General features: G+C 41.7%; 1 protein-coding gene across 1 annotated transcript in view; it reads left to right on the top strand.

The window, feature by feature from the left end:
- The window catches only part of pola1 (polymerase (DNA directed), alpha 1), a 60893-nt gene that overhangs the window by 16414 nt on the left and 31251 nt on the right, over positions 1 to 13228 (top strand). The window contains exons 27-33 of the mRNA XM_030398869.1: positions 9211 to 9243; positions 10194 to 10286; positions 10376 to 10581; positions 10751 to 10883; positions 11028 to 11159; positions 11302 to 11476; positions 12086 to 12267. Of these exons, the coding sequence (XP_030254729.1) occupies positions 9211 to 9243; positions 10194 to 10286; positions 10376 to 10581; positions 10751 to 10883; positions 11028 to 11159; positions 11302 to 11476; positions 12086 to 12267 (954 nt within the window). The remainder of the gene's footprint in view (positions 1 to 9210; positions 9244 to 10193; positions 10287 to 10375; positions 10582 to 10750; positions 10884 to 11027; positions 11160 to 11301; positions 11477 to 12085; positions 12268 to 13228) is intronic.

Raw genomic sequence — 13228 nt, 5'->3', positions numbered from 1 at the left:
ACTCTCTCGCCCCCTCAGTGCGCTCCCTTCATCCGTTTGGACGAGTGAATGTGCATGTGTTCTGTGTATTTATTGATTGGCTTAGCTCTCATCTTTCTCTCACTCTCGTTTTAAATTGAGGCCTAAGCCCCCCTTGTGGCAGGACGGGTCAGACCGCGGCCTACAGTGGTTTCTCAGACCAGATGAAGGGGTTGACAGACCCTTGGCGGTGGCTCTTTTGATCAGACTTGCCAAGTTAAGGGGGGGAAGCCCCCACTTAGCTCCCCTCCTCACCCTGGTTTGTGTTCCTTGAGTATGTCTTACATCTATCTATCTGTGTGTTCATGTATGTGTCGATATACATGTGTCTATGTACGCAAGTGCTACTGGCCGAACTCTGCCCTTTGTGGGGGCACCATTTGTTGTGGCCCTACTCTGTCCTGGTATGTGTGGGTATTAAGGGGGGGATGATGGGTATTAAGAGGAAGGTGAAGGTTTAGGATTACACAGCCACAGATTGATGTCCCCCTCAACCCCTTAGCGTTATTTTGGGTCCTTTTGTATGTTCGCCAGAGAACAGTTGGATGCAGAGAAATGGATATACGAAACTCAGACTTACACGCATGTGGTTATAATAGGCTGATAAATGCCAGGAAGACTTTTATTGTCCGCTGTCTGGTGGGCACCCTATCTTCACCTGACAAATACAGAGAACTAAACTAAATAGAAAGGAGGATTTCCTGCAGATGCTCGTGGAAATCAGAGATCAGTTGCAGGAAAAAACTGCACAGCACTTGGCTTGACGATGGTGTTAATTTCCTATGCTGGTGTTAATAGTGCCAGTCATAGCAAATAGAGAAGTGTCTGTTAACAGTCAAGGGCACCACAAAAGCTGCTTTTCCTGGAGTAAAGTTTGTTTGATTCAGAAAGTATCGGAAGATCTTTTGTGTTGACTCTTAGTTCTTAATTCTGACGCACTTTGGACTAGAAAGCATGTAAACCTTCTTTTGCCTCTGAACACAAACTTAGCGCGTGAATGGTCTCCTAATCGAGCGATGTTAACAACGGTGGCCGCTGGAAGCCGCTGATTGTTGGGGAACGCAGATTGGTTTGACCCTTTGCCCCTTTTGCTGGAATATCTGACAGCCATTAGCAGGTGTGTGTGTGTGTGTGTGTGTGTGTGTGTGTCTGTCTGTCTGTCTGTATGTCTGCCTGCCTCAGGACGGAGGGCGACTCCTGAGAGCCATTCTCCTGTAATTGAGTCTCTGTCCTTGTGTTTAAAAACAGCCTGACAGGAGCTCGTAGTTGACATTATTGGATGGCATGTGGAGTGAAGGATAGAAGCGGGCTTGGGTATCAGAGGCGAGGGTGTGGAGAGGTCAAAGTTTAGTTTAGGTTAAACCCCTGTGTGCGCCTGTGTCGACGGTGCGTGTGCTTGTAATGAAGTCTAAGTAAATATTGTTGCCCCTGGTGTCCCTCATTCAGGTTCTGTATCATTCCTCTTGTCTCAAGAATCACAAATCACCTCCCAGAATTAGACACAGGAATACCTAAACCACCCGATCATGTCTCATCTGTGTGTCTGTCAGGCTGTGCCGAGACGATGTGTGTATAGATATCGTCGCCCCCATTTCTTTCATTCAGGGTCTCGATGGCTGCTGCTGTTTCAGAATCACAGGGGTCATTTTTACATTTCCCCGAATTAGACATAAGAATACATAAGCCTGCCTAAGCTTGTGTGTGTGTGTGTGTGTGTGTGTGTGTGTGTGTGTGTGTGTGTGTGTGTGTGTGTGTGTGTGTGTGTGTGTGTGTGTGTGTGTGTGTGTGTGTGTGTGTGTGTGTGTGTGTGTGTGTGTGTGTGTGTGTGTGTTTCAGGCCATGCATGTGTGCATACTGATCTCTGGGGAAATGAGGGTTGCATGTTTCCATGGTCCTGTAGTCCTCTTAAAGAGCTGGCTTTACTCCTGATAGGAGTGGACTTAACAAATAGTCACATGGGAGCGCCGCTGCTATTTTGGCTGCATTAGCTTGTCTGTGAGGGCTGACAGCGGACAGGTTTCAGAGTTTAAACGCCGACTTTAGTAACACCTACTAATGAGGCCATGTGAGACCAGACTAATGGCAGGGATTATAATTTATTATGGATTGATGTGACATGTGGTGTCTTTATCAGGGCTCCTGTTAGAGCTGTAAATGAGAAGATAATTAGTGCATGGTTTTAGCTAACTTGGATGGTAGGTGGTACATATGTTCAGTTCTATTAAAACCTTAAGGTTTCTTGACCTAATGAACTTGATCTTCTAATTGACTGCACTGCATTCGTAGAGATGATAAAGGCGGCATGTAGCTTTAAATACCAGTGTCTGATAACGATTAAGTTCAGTTAAAATGTGTTTATATAGATAAGACCAGACTCTAGTGTATGAGATGACACACTGATTAAGCTTGACAGTCATTTCATTTCCCTGCTATCCCAAATATCATATTTTGACGAGCCTTTTTCTGACAACATTTTAAGAATTCACTGGCGACGACTTTGACTGTGTCAGGGTGAAGTGACATATCATGATGTGTCCTTTCCAGCTATTACAGCACCATATTTTTAATTGAGCAGACAGCAGGGGGATTGTTGTCATTGTCGAGTTATTTTCGATGAACGGCGGCGTGTGTGATCTCAGCCGGTTGTATTAAATCAGACGCAGCTTTACAACAGATTGACCCTCCCAGCAGCAGACATGAGAACACAGCTATGGCATCTGCCAGGACAGGTGTGTATATGTGTGTGTGTGTCTGTGCGAGTGTGTGTGTTTGCACTCATGCATTCTTGCATGCAAGTGAAATCATTTTGGTGAGAGAAGGATTTTCATTCTCTGTGGGTGTGTATGGAGGTGTGTGCACATGAGAGCTCCCACCAGCAGAAGAGAGGCTATAAATCTTTTATGCATCTTTGTGTGTGTGATTGTGTTAGTGAAAGAGGGGGTCTGTGTGTGTGTGTGTGTGTGTGTGTGTGTGCGCAAACGCATACTCAAATGCCTTGTGTACGTGTTGAGCGTACAACCCCCCGCCCCCTCCAGCTCTGACAGTGGTGTGTTCCTCCACAGGTGCTATTTCAGTCGGCCGACTGTCATCCCAAAATGCTTTTCAGCTGAGTGCTTTTCAAAACAATCGTCAGTGGTGCCCCAGACTCTTTTTACAAGGGCCCTCTGCAGCACTGAGGTTTAACATGCTGCCTCTGATCTTCTGATCAGCAAAGGTGTGTGTGTGTGTGTGTGTGTGTGTGTGTGTGTGCGTGTGTGTTGTATCCCCTTTTCGCAACTTGCTCATTTGTCTACTTAATCATTCTGTCAGAGAGGAAGCAATAAAGATTATACAATCTAGTCACTCAGCCAATTACGGCTAGTGAAGACCCATATTCTTATTTGAAATGACAGCCTGGCAAGACAAAAGATATTCCGATGAGGAGGCGGTGGGAAGTGGATTGAAATAAGGAATACATGAGAGCGACATGATAACAAGACACATAAATCCCTAATAAGGCCAACAAATAGCTGAGCAACAGCTGGGGAAAAGCGGATATCAAAACAAGGCTGAACCGCTCGTCAATTAGCATGACAGGGTGCAATAACGCACAGCTAATGGGTGCAGCTCATGCACAGACACACAGGTGCACATGCAAAGACATGCGACATTGATAAAAGCACTAAATTGAAAAGGATTGTAAGTGCTGATTTTAAAATTAGAACTTGATTTTGCTTTACTCAGCTGGACAACCCTTGTTTTTCGTCATGAACCTGTGCTCCTGCAGATTGTCTCCCTCGGTCACTTTGTGGCAGCTGTGAGTGTTACTGACTACGGTAGCACCACTTAACCCAACTACATCTTTAGCAGCATTGGCAGGGTCAGGTGCCCTGAAGTCTGCGCCCTCCAGTCTCAAGGCAGATTGTTGGGGACATTATGTTTTTGTTGTTTTTTTTTTTTTTTTAAATGGGCAGTGCGAAGGGAAAATTTCATCTGTGAGCTGGGCAAGTCGGGTGTTGAATATCTGCAGGGAACACAAGAACTCTCAACAGCACTCACATGTGCGACTGTCAGAAACTGGGGGGTGGTCCGAAAAAGTTGCAGCTACAGACTGCAGAGTTGTGAAGCTGCTGCCTTTGGCAAGTTGCAGGTTTAAGTGTTGCTGTCGTATGTTTTTGACTTATTATATTTTTTAAACATTTTTATTCAAAACTGTTAATCGGTTACCTATTGAGAACATTTCTGACTGGTTATGCACGTTGGCCTATAAGTTGTTTTACATACAAAGATGGACATAATCCTCCATTGGCTTCGCTAGCTAGCAGACTGAGATAAAAAAAAAAGTGAAAAAAAAAAGAAAAACTTACTCTAAAAAGGGAACAAAATCAAATGTTATTTGTGTCATGCTACTCTTTAGTAGTACCAGAAGCACAATGCTGTACCATATTGAAATAAGCTCTTCGAGAATGGCTCTCAGCCAAAGATGATGTCGCTGTTGGCAGGGGGAAGAAAGTACGGCACATGCCGCTTCAAGGCCACAACAGAGAGACAGATATGCTGCTATACAGTGTGCTAGAGAGCAAGGGATTCAAAGGCTTAGCTCGGTAACCTTGAGCCAGAGTACGTGATGCCATTAAGAGCTACTGTCACGAAACGTATTGAAAAAGACTTCCAGGAGATAAAGGGTGAGCTAAAAATCAAGCTAGCAACGGTTGACTTGCTTTCCCTGACCACCGACTGCTGGACAAATCCTGTTGCTTTATGAAATCCAGATGGGAGATGCAGTCAGGTTTGCTCCACGCCTAGAGCCCCGTGCCTTTTGTATTTCACGTCACTTTTATTTATTTATATTGACGTTTAAAATTTTTTTTAGTTATAAGTGTCAAATTAAACCTCAATCAATTTTATGGCTAAGTTGGTGGTTGTTTTTTAATAATGACTTCAGCTCTATGTGGTTGGGTGCAAATGTCTTCCGGTTTTTCCTTCATTGCCTGACTTTTGATGCACACTGGATTTATTGCTCTGCTTGTCTTCATATTTGTGTCTCCGTAAAGTAGATTGAATTCTACTACGCATACAAAACATGACAAGTCCATGCCATCTCATTTGAACTCTGAACCTGCCTGACCTCTCATATCCCCAAAGAAATGCAAACAGACACCTTGACCCTCACCTTGTACTGTGGCTGGAAAAGACATGATTAGGTGGTATTACGAGTTGAGCAAAAAAATCCCTTCTCTTCCCAGAAATCTCCTGTCCTGATCCTTTATTCTGCTGGAGCACCTGTCAGTGAGCTGCTCAATTAGTGTCCAGTCTAATTACACTGTATTACCACCAAGGAGCTGAGAAGTGAAGGGAGGCAGAAACAAGAGAAAGCTGAGTGATGCTTTTAGGTGTGAGAAGGAAATGATGACGGGAAGATTTTAACAGATTTTATCAATTTACTGAGGAGATTGACCTTGACTTGTTGTAGATACCAAACTATTAAAGTTGTACGTGGGGAAGATGTGTAACCATACCTCACACAGTAATGGAGAAATATCAAATCTTGACAACTTGAAGATGTACTGAAATTCGATCGATCATTTGGGCTGTTAAATGTCAGCAGATAGTGAGAACAGACGATCATAGTGCTCGTGGTGAAAAATGTTTTCAAAACCCAAAGATATTCAGATTAGTAGCACAAAAGTATTAAAACAAGAAAATATTGGCATTCAGCAGGCTAGAACCAGCTCATTTTTTGCTTTTTTTTCTATCAACTAATCACTTAATTGTTGCAGCTATACATGTATCAAGATTGCGGGTTGTTGTGAAAGGTTCAGTTGTTATTACTATAAGAAAAGGCACACTATCATAACAATGTCAAGTAACGTGAGTCAAAGTGAAGCTTTTTCAGTTGTTTGCCCCAGTATGTGCGGCATGTACGGTGCTGACTAGTGTACTCATCAGAGGGACGATGTACACACATTTTTTGTACCCCCCAGGGCTGTGTGTTTGCATTTGTCCATACAGTATGTGTGTGATGGCATGTGTTTAAAGATGAGTGCTCTCTCTCTCTCTCTCTCTGTCACGCACACTCACACACACACACACACACACACACACACACATTGCATCATGGTCAAACGACTTGTCTTTCACGTGGTTCATTCCATGAAGCAGTCTGTCCTGCTGGAAGTGACAGCATATGGAAAACCTGTCTAAATGAGTCCACACATTAATTACATCAACGCGTTCTCACCTCGCTCGCCTCACTTTGCTGTTGCTGTTTCCCCATCTCTCCCACATCTCTCTGTTCATCACTTCTCTGCCCTTTCCTTCTGTCTATTCTCTGATCATTCCACACTCTGCTTCTGTCTCTCGCATTTTCCAGCGCTTCTCTTTTCTGCTGTTTCATCAGAGCCCAGAGCTTATGATGAAGGATAGATTTTAATAATTAGATTTGTTGATATGATTATAGTCACCATGACATGATTAAAGTTTGTAAACATTAAGTGAAGTGGTGAAAAAAGGCCAGCAGTAAAAGCGGTCTTTGTGTGTGTGAGTGATCATAAGATCATGGCAAAATGTGGTCCTACAGATACCTTTTAGCAGGAACTACCCTAGAAGCAGTTTTGAGTACTATGCCAGGTGTTAATGTGTCTCTCTGTCTTCAGACAGATTTTTGTCAGTGTAATAGGCTCAGCTGTGTAAGATACAGTCACGACACTTCACAGATGTGTTGCTCAGATCAAAATAATGTGAGATCGGACAAATAATGTAGAAATCCCGACTGAGTTCTCGCTAGGCTTGTGGCTGTAATTGGTGTTACTGGTGATACCTGGTGTTGGGTATTTATTTTATATATGTATGTATTTTTTTTTGTCATTACCTGCTCCCCACCCTTGATTTATTTATTAATTTATTTTTTATTTAAAATCACTGCTTATTGATCAACCACATGCTCATCTGCTCGGTGCAGCACAAAATAGCTATCAGATTTCACAAATCATGTGACAAAGATATGACTGACAACCTAATAACATAAATTAGGGAAAAAGCACTGGTAACCTCAGTGAGAAGTTCTAAGTGTGCCTCCTGTCGCCTTCAGCTCTTTAACTAACACCTAACTTGACTCAACAAATGCCAAAAATGACTGTCTTGTTTTTTAGAAACATTTTTGATTAAGGATAGCGGGAAGTTTTAAACTCACTGAACACATAGCATTTCCTGATTGATTTGATTTGCCAAATTTAAGCACTTTGCTGGATGTCGAATGTGTTGTGACAAAGTGGCTGCACACCACTGCAGGCCAGTCAGTTCAGTCGTCCCACCCTAATAAATTAAAGAGCTGCATTTTTCACGCAGCGCTGTTGTCAGTCTGAACACACTCAGGGTGTATTAGGTTTTTTGAGGAATATTCCAAATCAGTGAGCAGGACCACTATGTGGCAGTAATTGATTTACAGGATTTTCGCCTCAATATGATGAGATGCTGTGATTTTTCAGGTATCTAATTTGCTGGATTAGCTAAAAATAGACCCTCTTATCTGGTTATGTGTCCATAAATGATTTATCAATTGAGTGGAATACTAAACAGAAACATTCCTATGTAATTATTTTCAGTATGATTGTTAAAGATGCTGTGATTTTTTTTTTTTTTTTTTTTTTAATCACCATCCATATTTCTATACTAAATGCAGATAAAAATGGGTCGCAACAACCTCAATACTGTTTTGGTTAAAGGACCCCCAAGACGGGTACAGTGTATTCTGGTTGTTATATTTCTGATGAACAATGACCCTTGTACCTGACCTCTCTGGTTCTTTGGACTACTAACTTGTAGTTGACAGTCGACACGTTTCATAGTGAAAAGTGTTTCCATATGTGTGGAGATTTATCCAGTTAATTTGACTTGGATTACGCCTGAATGAGCCGGTCTTCTTCTGGCTCAGTTCTTAAATTTTGATGTATGTCTCTCAGGAGTGATCTTTTCTTCAGCTTCTTTTTGTATCTCAAACACCCTAGTCTACAATCACTAAATACAGCTTTTTCATTCATGAGTTGAAGCCAGAGAAAAAGCACATATTTAAGCCTTTTGCAGTATAGAAAATACCTTTAGAAATCATGATACTTGTAGTAAATTATTATAGCAAGACAGTTAATTTTGCTCTGAAAATCTATCAACCTGTACAGTGAATTAAGAACAAGCTTGTCATCAAGTGCATATGTGCTCAGTGCCTTGTGTGTGTGTGTGATAGTGTGATAGTGTGTTTGTGGTGAGACCTTGACCTTGACTGAAGTCCCTAATGGAGAAGGCTGTTCTGTGAATGACTCAAACTCCCCCCGTTGTACAGTGGTATGTAGCAGCCCATAAAGCAAGCTTAAGTCCCACTCTGGTTTCAGGGAGTGGAACACCCTCGCCCCCGACTCCCCCACCCTCCCCCTGTCCTGCCGCAGCCCAACCCCGCCCCTTCCTCACACTCTGAAATAGCCACGTCCTTGTCCCCACACGGAGCACAGTGTGAGTCGGTGTGTATATATGCGGCCATGGTTGATTGAGGAGCAGATTGCTGTTGACAGGTCACACTGCGTTCCGTCCCTCCGACCCCCCAGATTAGCCACCCGGAGCCCCCCACCCTGCCCTCCCCTCCATTGGGCCCCCACCTGTTGGGATCCCTCTGCTGCTCGGATCTCTCCCTCGTTCACACACACACACGTGCACACACACACACACACATGCACACGCACACACACTCAGTGGACAACCTGTGTTAACAGAATTCTCTTATTTGTCCGTCACTCACTCTGCGGGTGATAAAGGCCATTACGAGTCATTAAGGTGTGTGTGTGTGTGTGTGTGTGTGTGTGTGTGTGTGTGTGTGTGTGTGTGTGTGTGTGTGTGTGTGTGTGTGTTGCCCGGCTGGGATGTGTGTGGGTTGAAAAGACGCCTGTCACAGCACGCTCTCATAATTGCCCTCTTAGCCAATTATCCCCCATTTAAAAGCAAGTCACCTGCTCTGCTCCCATGTCCACACAAATTCACGCACTCGCACTCACACATTCACACACACACACAAACACAAAGAATAAATAACATAGAAACTTAATGTTTAATCTTTGTTTCTTTCTAAGAGATATATTTGTTTACTGTGCTTAAATTCTCTATGTGTTTCAGTGCTTTCTGTTGTTTGCGTCAGCCCACATTCACACCGGTTTCTGCTTTCTCTTTCAGATTCTGATGCACACCAAAGACATGGTTCAGAAGGTGGGTTACTATCAATCGTTTGGTTGTTCTGATCAGTTCATATGATACAAATTTAATCAGGGAAATTTTATAAATCAAATGCATTGGAAGTAAAGCTGGAGGAGTTGACCTAGCATCTGTAACAGGATCACTTGTCACAGTTACCTCAATTATGGTGAATGTAAACAGTTTCTTCACATTTCATATAATATCCTGATTATAACAAGAAAACTTAAAAAGAGAGATGGCATTAAACCAGTTACAGTATATGCATCATACACAACATCTTGGATTATCTAAGTAAACTGAGCACATACTTGTGTGAAAGAAGTCAACACGATTCCATGTGTGAACTATAAGTAGAAATATATTATGTATTAGTGTCTTTTCTCACTTGGCCTCTAGAGTTTAGAGGTAAGTGAACCAGGGACAGACTAGCTTCACTTGATATATTATACTATTAGACTGAAAATATCAATATGTCTTATTTAAAAGTTCATATTTAATATTATTTTGTTATTTAATGAAATTAAATTGCCCAAGCTGAATGTCTAATGTATGTTCAGTCTATGTGATATATACACACACAATACAGTAATACAATGCTGTCATTTCTATTTAGAAAAGGGTATCAGTTGGTGAAGTAATGATTTAGCTAATAATACAATAACATTCAAATATAATAAATGCTATATTGCTATCATACAGTATTGTTGTCTAAATGTATAAGAGATATGCGATTGAAAATAATATTTACAATTAAATATGTTATAATACTAATTCCATGGTAGGAATTATAATTCCAGCTGTACAGTAAATGTAATTCCAGATTATACTGTAAAATAATTGTGGTTGGGTTTCATTGGTTGACATTTTTTCATCCAGATCTCAGTATTGTACCAAATTTGTTTTATTGTCCAGCTGCAATAAAGTTTTTCTTCCTTGTGTCAAATTCCTTTCATGTGACTCAGATGAATCTGGAAGTCATCTACGGAGATACCGACTCCATCATGATCAACACCAACAGCCGGTCTCTGGAGGAAGTCTACAAACTTGGCAATAAGGTGTGAAGTGAAGCTGTATATACCTCTTCTTTAGTTGTTTCAGTATTTGACATTTTCACTTTGAGCATATGTTTGTAAATTATTTTCAGGTGAAGGCAGAAGTAAATAAGCTCTACAAACTGCTAGAGATCGACATCGACGGTGTGTTTAAGTCACTTTTACTCCTGAAGAAGAAGAAATACGCTGCCTTGGTGGTGGAGAACCACGGGGAGGGACGATACAGCGTCAAGCAGGAGCTCAAAGGCTTGGACATTGTCCGAAGAGACTGGTGTGGCCTGGCCAAAGAATGCGGCAAGTACGTTACATAAACTGAACAGAGCTGTGACTAAAAGCTACATCTGGATTTTTTCCCCCATGTTACCAGTTTTGCAGTTTCTGTCATTTGAGAATATATTTCAAAAATTGGATGCACTTGAAAGGGTTTAATGGTGTATCTGAAGCATTCCTCTCCCCTGCACTTTCAGCTATGTGATCGGTCAAATCTTGTCGGACCAGAACCGCGATGTAATTGTGGAGAACATCCAGAAGCACCTGGTAGAGGTGGGAGAGAAAGTAGCAGCTGGTGACATACCGCTCAGCCAGTATGAGATACACAAGGTGAGGAAGTGTTTGTGTGTGTGTCTACAGTGTTACAAAGTGATGGCACAAACACATAGACACAAAGCAGAACATTCTATTTAAGCAAATGTTTAGGTTTTATCTTATTATTTATCATTCTGTTCATTACTTTCTTTCCTCCAGGCTCTGACTAAAGATCCTCAGGACTATCCAGATAAGAAGAGCCTCCCTCACGTACATGTAGCTCTATGGATCAATTCCCAGGGTGGTCGCCGGGTCAAAGCTGGAGATACAGTCTCCTACATCATCTGCAAGGTTAGCATATATGGGAGAATCATAAATATCATCTCTTTAGATACTGTCCCATCGTTTGTTTTTTAGGGTTTTTAAAACACACAACATGATGTTTAGTACAACTTACCACTCACTTGATTGTATGTGTTTCTTTCTCCCCTAGGACGGCTCCACGCTGACAGCCAGTCAGAGAGCCTATGCCCTAGAGCAGCTCCAGAAGCAGGAGAATCTCAGTCTGGATACTCAGTACTACCTTGCCCAGCAGGTCCACCCAGTGGTGTCCCGCATCTGTGACCCCATCGAGGGCATCGACAGCGTGCTCATAGCCACGTGGCTCGGTATGTTAATGTCTGTAGAGGCCTTTTATTTTGATTGAGAGTGGGTGGCCCAACATCGCTCTGGTGTTTAATTATTACTTGAGGAATTTCAGGTTGCCTTACGCCTTAGAAAAAAGGGAAATTACAGAATGATGAAAGCATGTAATTAGAATTAAATTAGTGAAAGGTTTTTCTGATTGGTGTTGTTGACATCAACTTGCAGAACACTTGGGATTAAATGCCTTATCGGGATTCTCATTTGCAGTCTAAAAATGCGATATTTTATTAATAAACACTGGCCATGAAGTATTAGTGTGGCCATCTTACTTTGAGTGATGGTTCTAATCCCTCTTTATGTGTCTGTTAGTATCAGTCATGATACCTGTTTTATTGTCTGTTGACAGCTGAGGCAGCCAAACATAGAAAAGTTGTCATACCCTAATGTCACAACAGCCTAATAAAAGTACAAAATAGACGTTTCATTGTTGTCGAATAGTCTTAGAATTAAGTGATTTGTATGGAGAACCCTGCCCCATCTGTGTGTAAACAATTGTTCTAATTTATATAAAAAAGGGGAAATGTGACAGAATAAAATGACCTGTGTTGTAAACAAGAATTATCCTTTTCCAGGTCTGGATCCGAGTCAGTTCCGGGCTCAGCAGCAGTATCAGAGGGAGGAAGAGGCTGATGGCACTCTGGGAGCTCCGGTCCAGCTGACTAACGAGGAGCGCTACAAAGACTGTGAGAGGTTCACCTTCACCTGCCCTCAATGTGGCACTGACAACATCTACGACAGCGTCTTTGAAGGAGCTGTGAGTTGATGCTCATTTATACTGCTGTGTTTTAAATGATTCATAATTTTTTTTCCTTTTTTGCTTATAAAAATGAACACGATGACAACTATCACAGTGTTAACAGAACTGGGGTTGTGTATGCCGTCCATGTCCCTTCTGGAGTATGTCCACCCCATTACAGATCAGTTTGTCAGCTGGTGCATCGATAACTTTGCTAATGACGGCATTTCAATCACGCGATCATTGTCGTCTATCCAATATAAGATGTTGTTAGAATGAGGTATTCACACGAAGCATGAAGCTGCAACACTTAACAAATATGCTGTCATGGATTACTGGATGGGAAAGTCTGCTTGAGACAAAATGCATTATAGATCTACACTTAAAGTTTTCCCATTATCATTTCTCAAAAGATTCAGTCATCACAGCCATTAATTTGTCTAACAACTCAGATTGGCATATTTGCAAATGAAAAGAGATCAAGTTTTAGTCACTGTAAACACCTTTTCTTCAGGGGGAATGACAAATCTGTGCAGCCTAACACCAGTTTACATCATCGCTGAGGAAAAGTTGCCAAAACAGCTCCAGAAGATCTTTTGTCAAAGAATCTTCTTTGGATCTCAGGGTTCAGTAGACACTCCTTTTTAGCCTACGCTCATTGCAATTAATCAAGTGGACAAAATAATGTAAAACACCTGTTGGTATAATGGAAAACAATTCAGTATCCTCCAGAATCATGAAGGGAGGAATTATTGCAGGACTGTTGTATTACACTCCATTAGTTTTTGCTAGGCGTACCTAATAAGCTGGCAACTCAGTGTATAGTATATAATTATTGTAAGTACAGGCTGTCTGCAGATCCTTAAATGTCTTTAAATCAATCTTATACGTATTAGGCTTGTAAAAGTCATTAAATAATCTTAGTTTTGAATTTGTGAGGTCTAAATTGCCACAAGCCTTTTTTTAAATCTAATTTCAT

Source organism: Sparus aurata, chromosome 19 (assembly GCF_900880675.1).
Source record: "Sparus aurata chromosome 19, fSpaAur1.1, whole genome shotgun sequence".
Taxonomy (NCBI): domain Eukaryota; kingdom Metazoa; phylum Chordata; class Actinopteri; order Spariformes; family Sparidae; genus Sparus; species Sparus aurata.
Note: the sequence above shows the minus strand (reverse complement) of the source record. Positions and strands in the feature narration are given on the sequence as shown.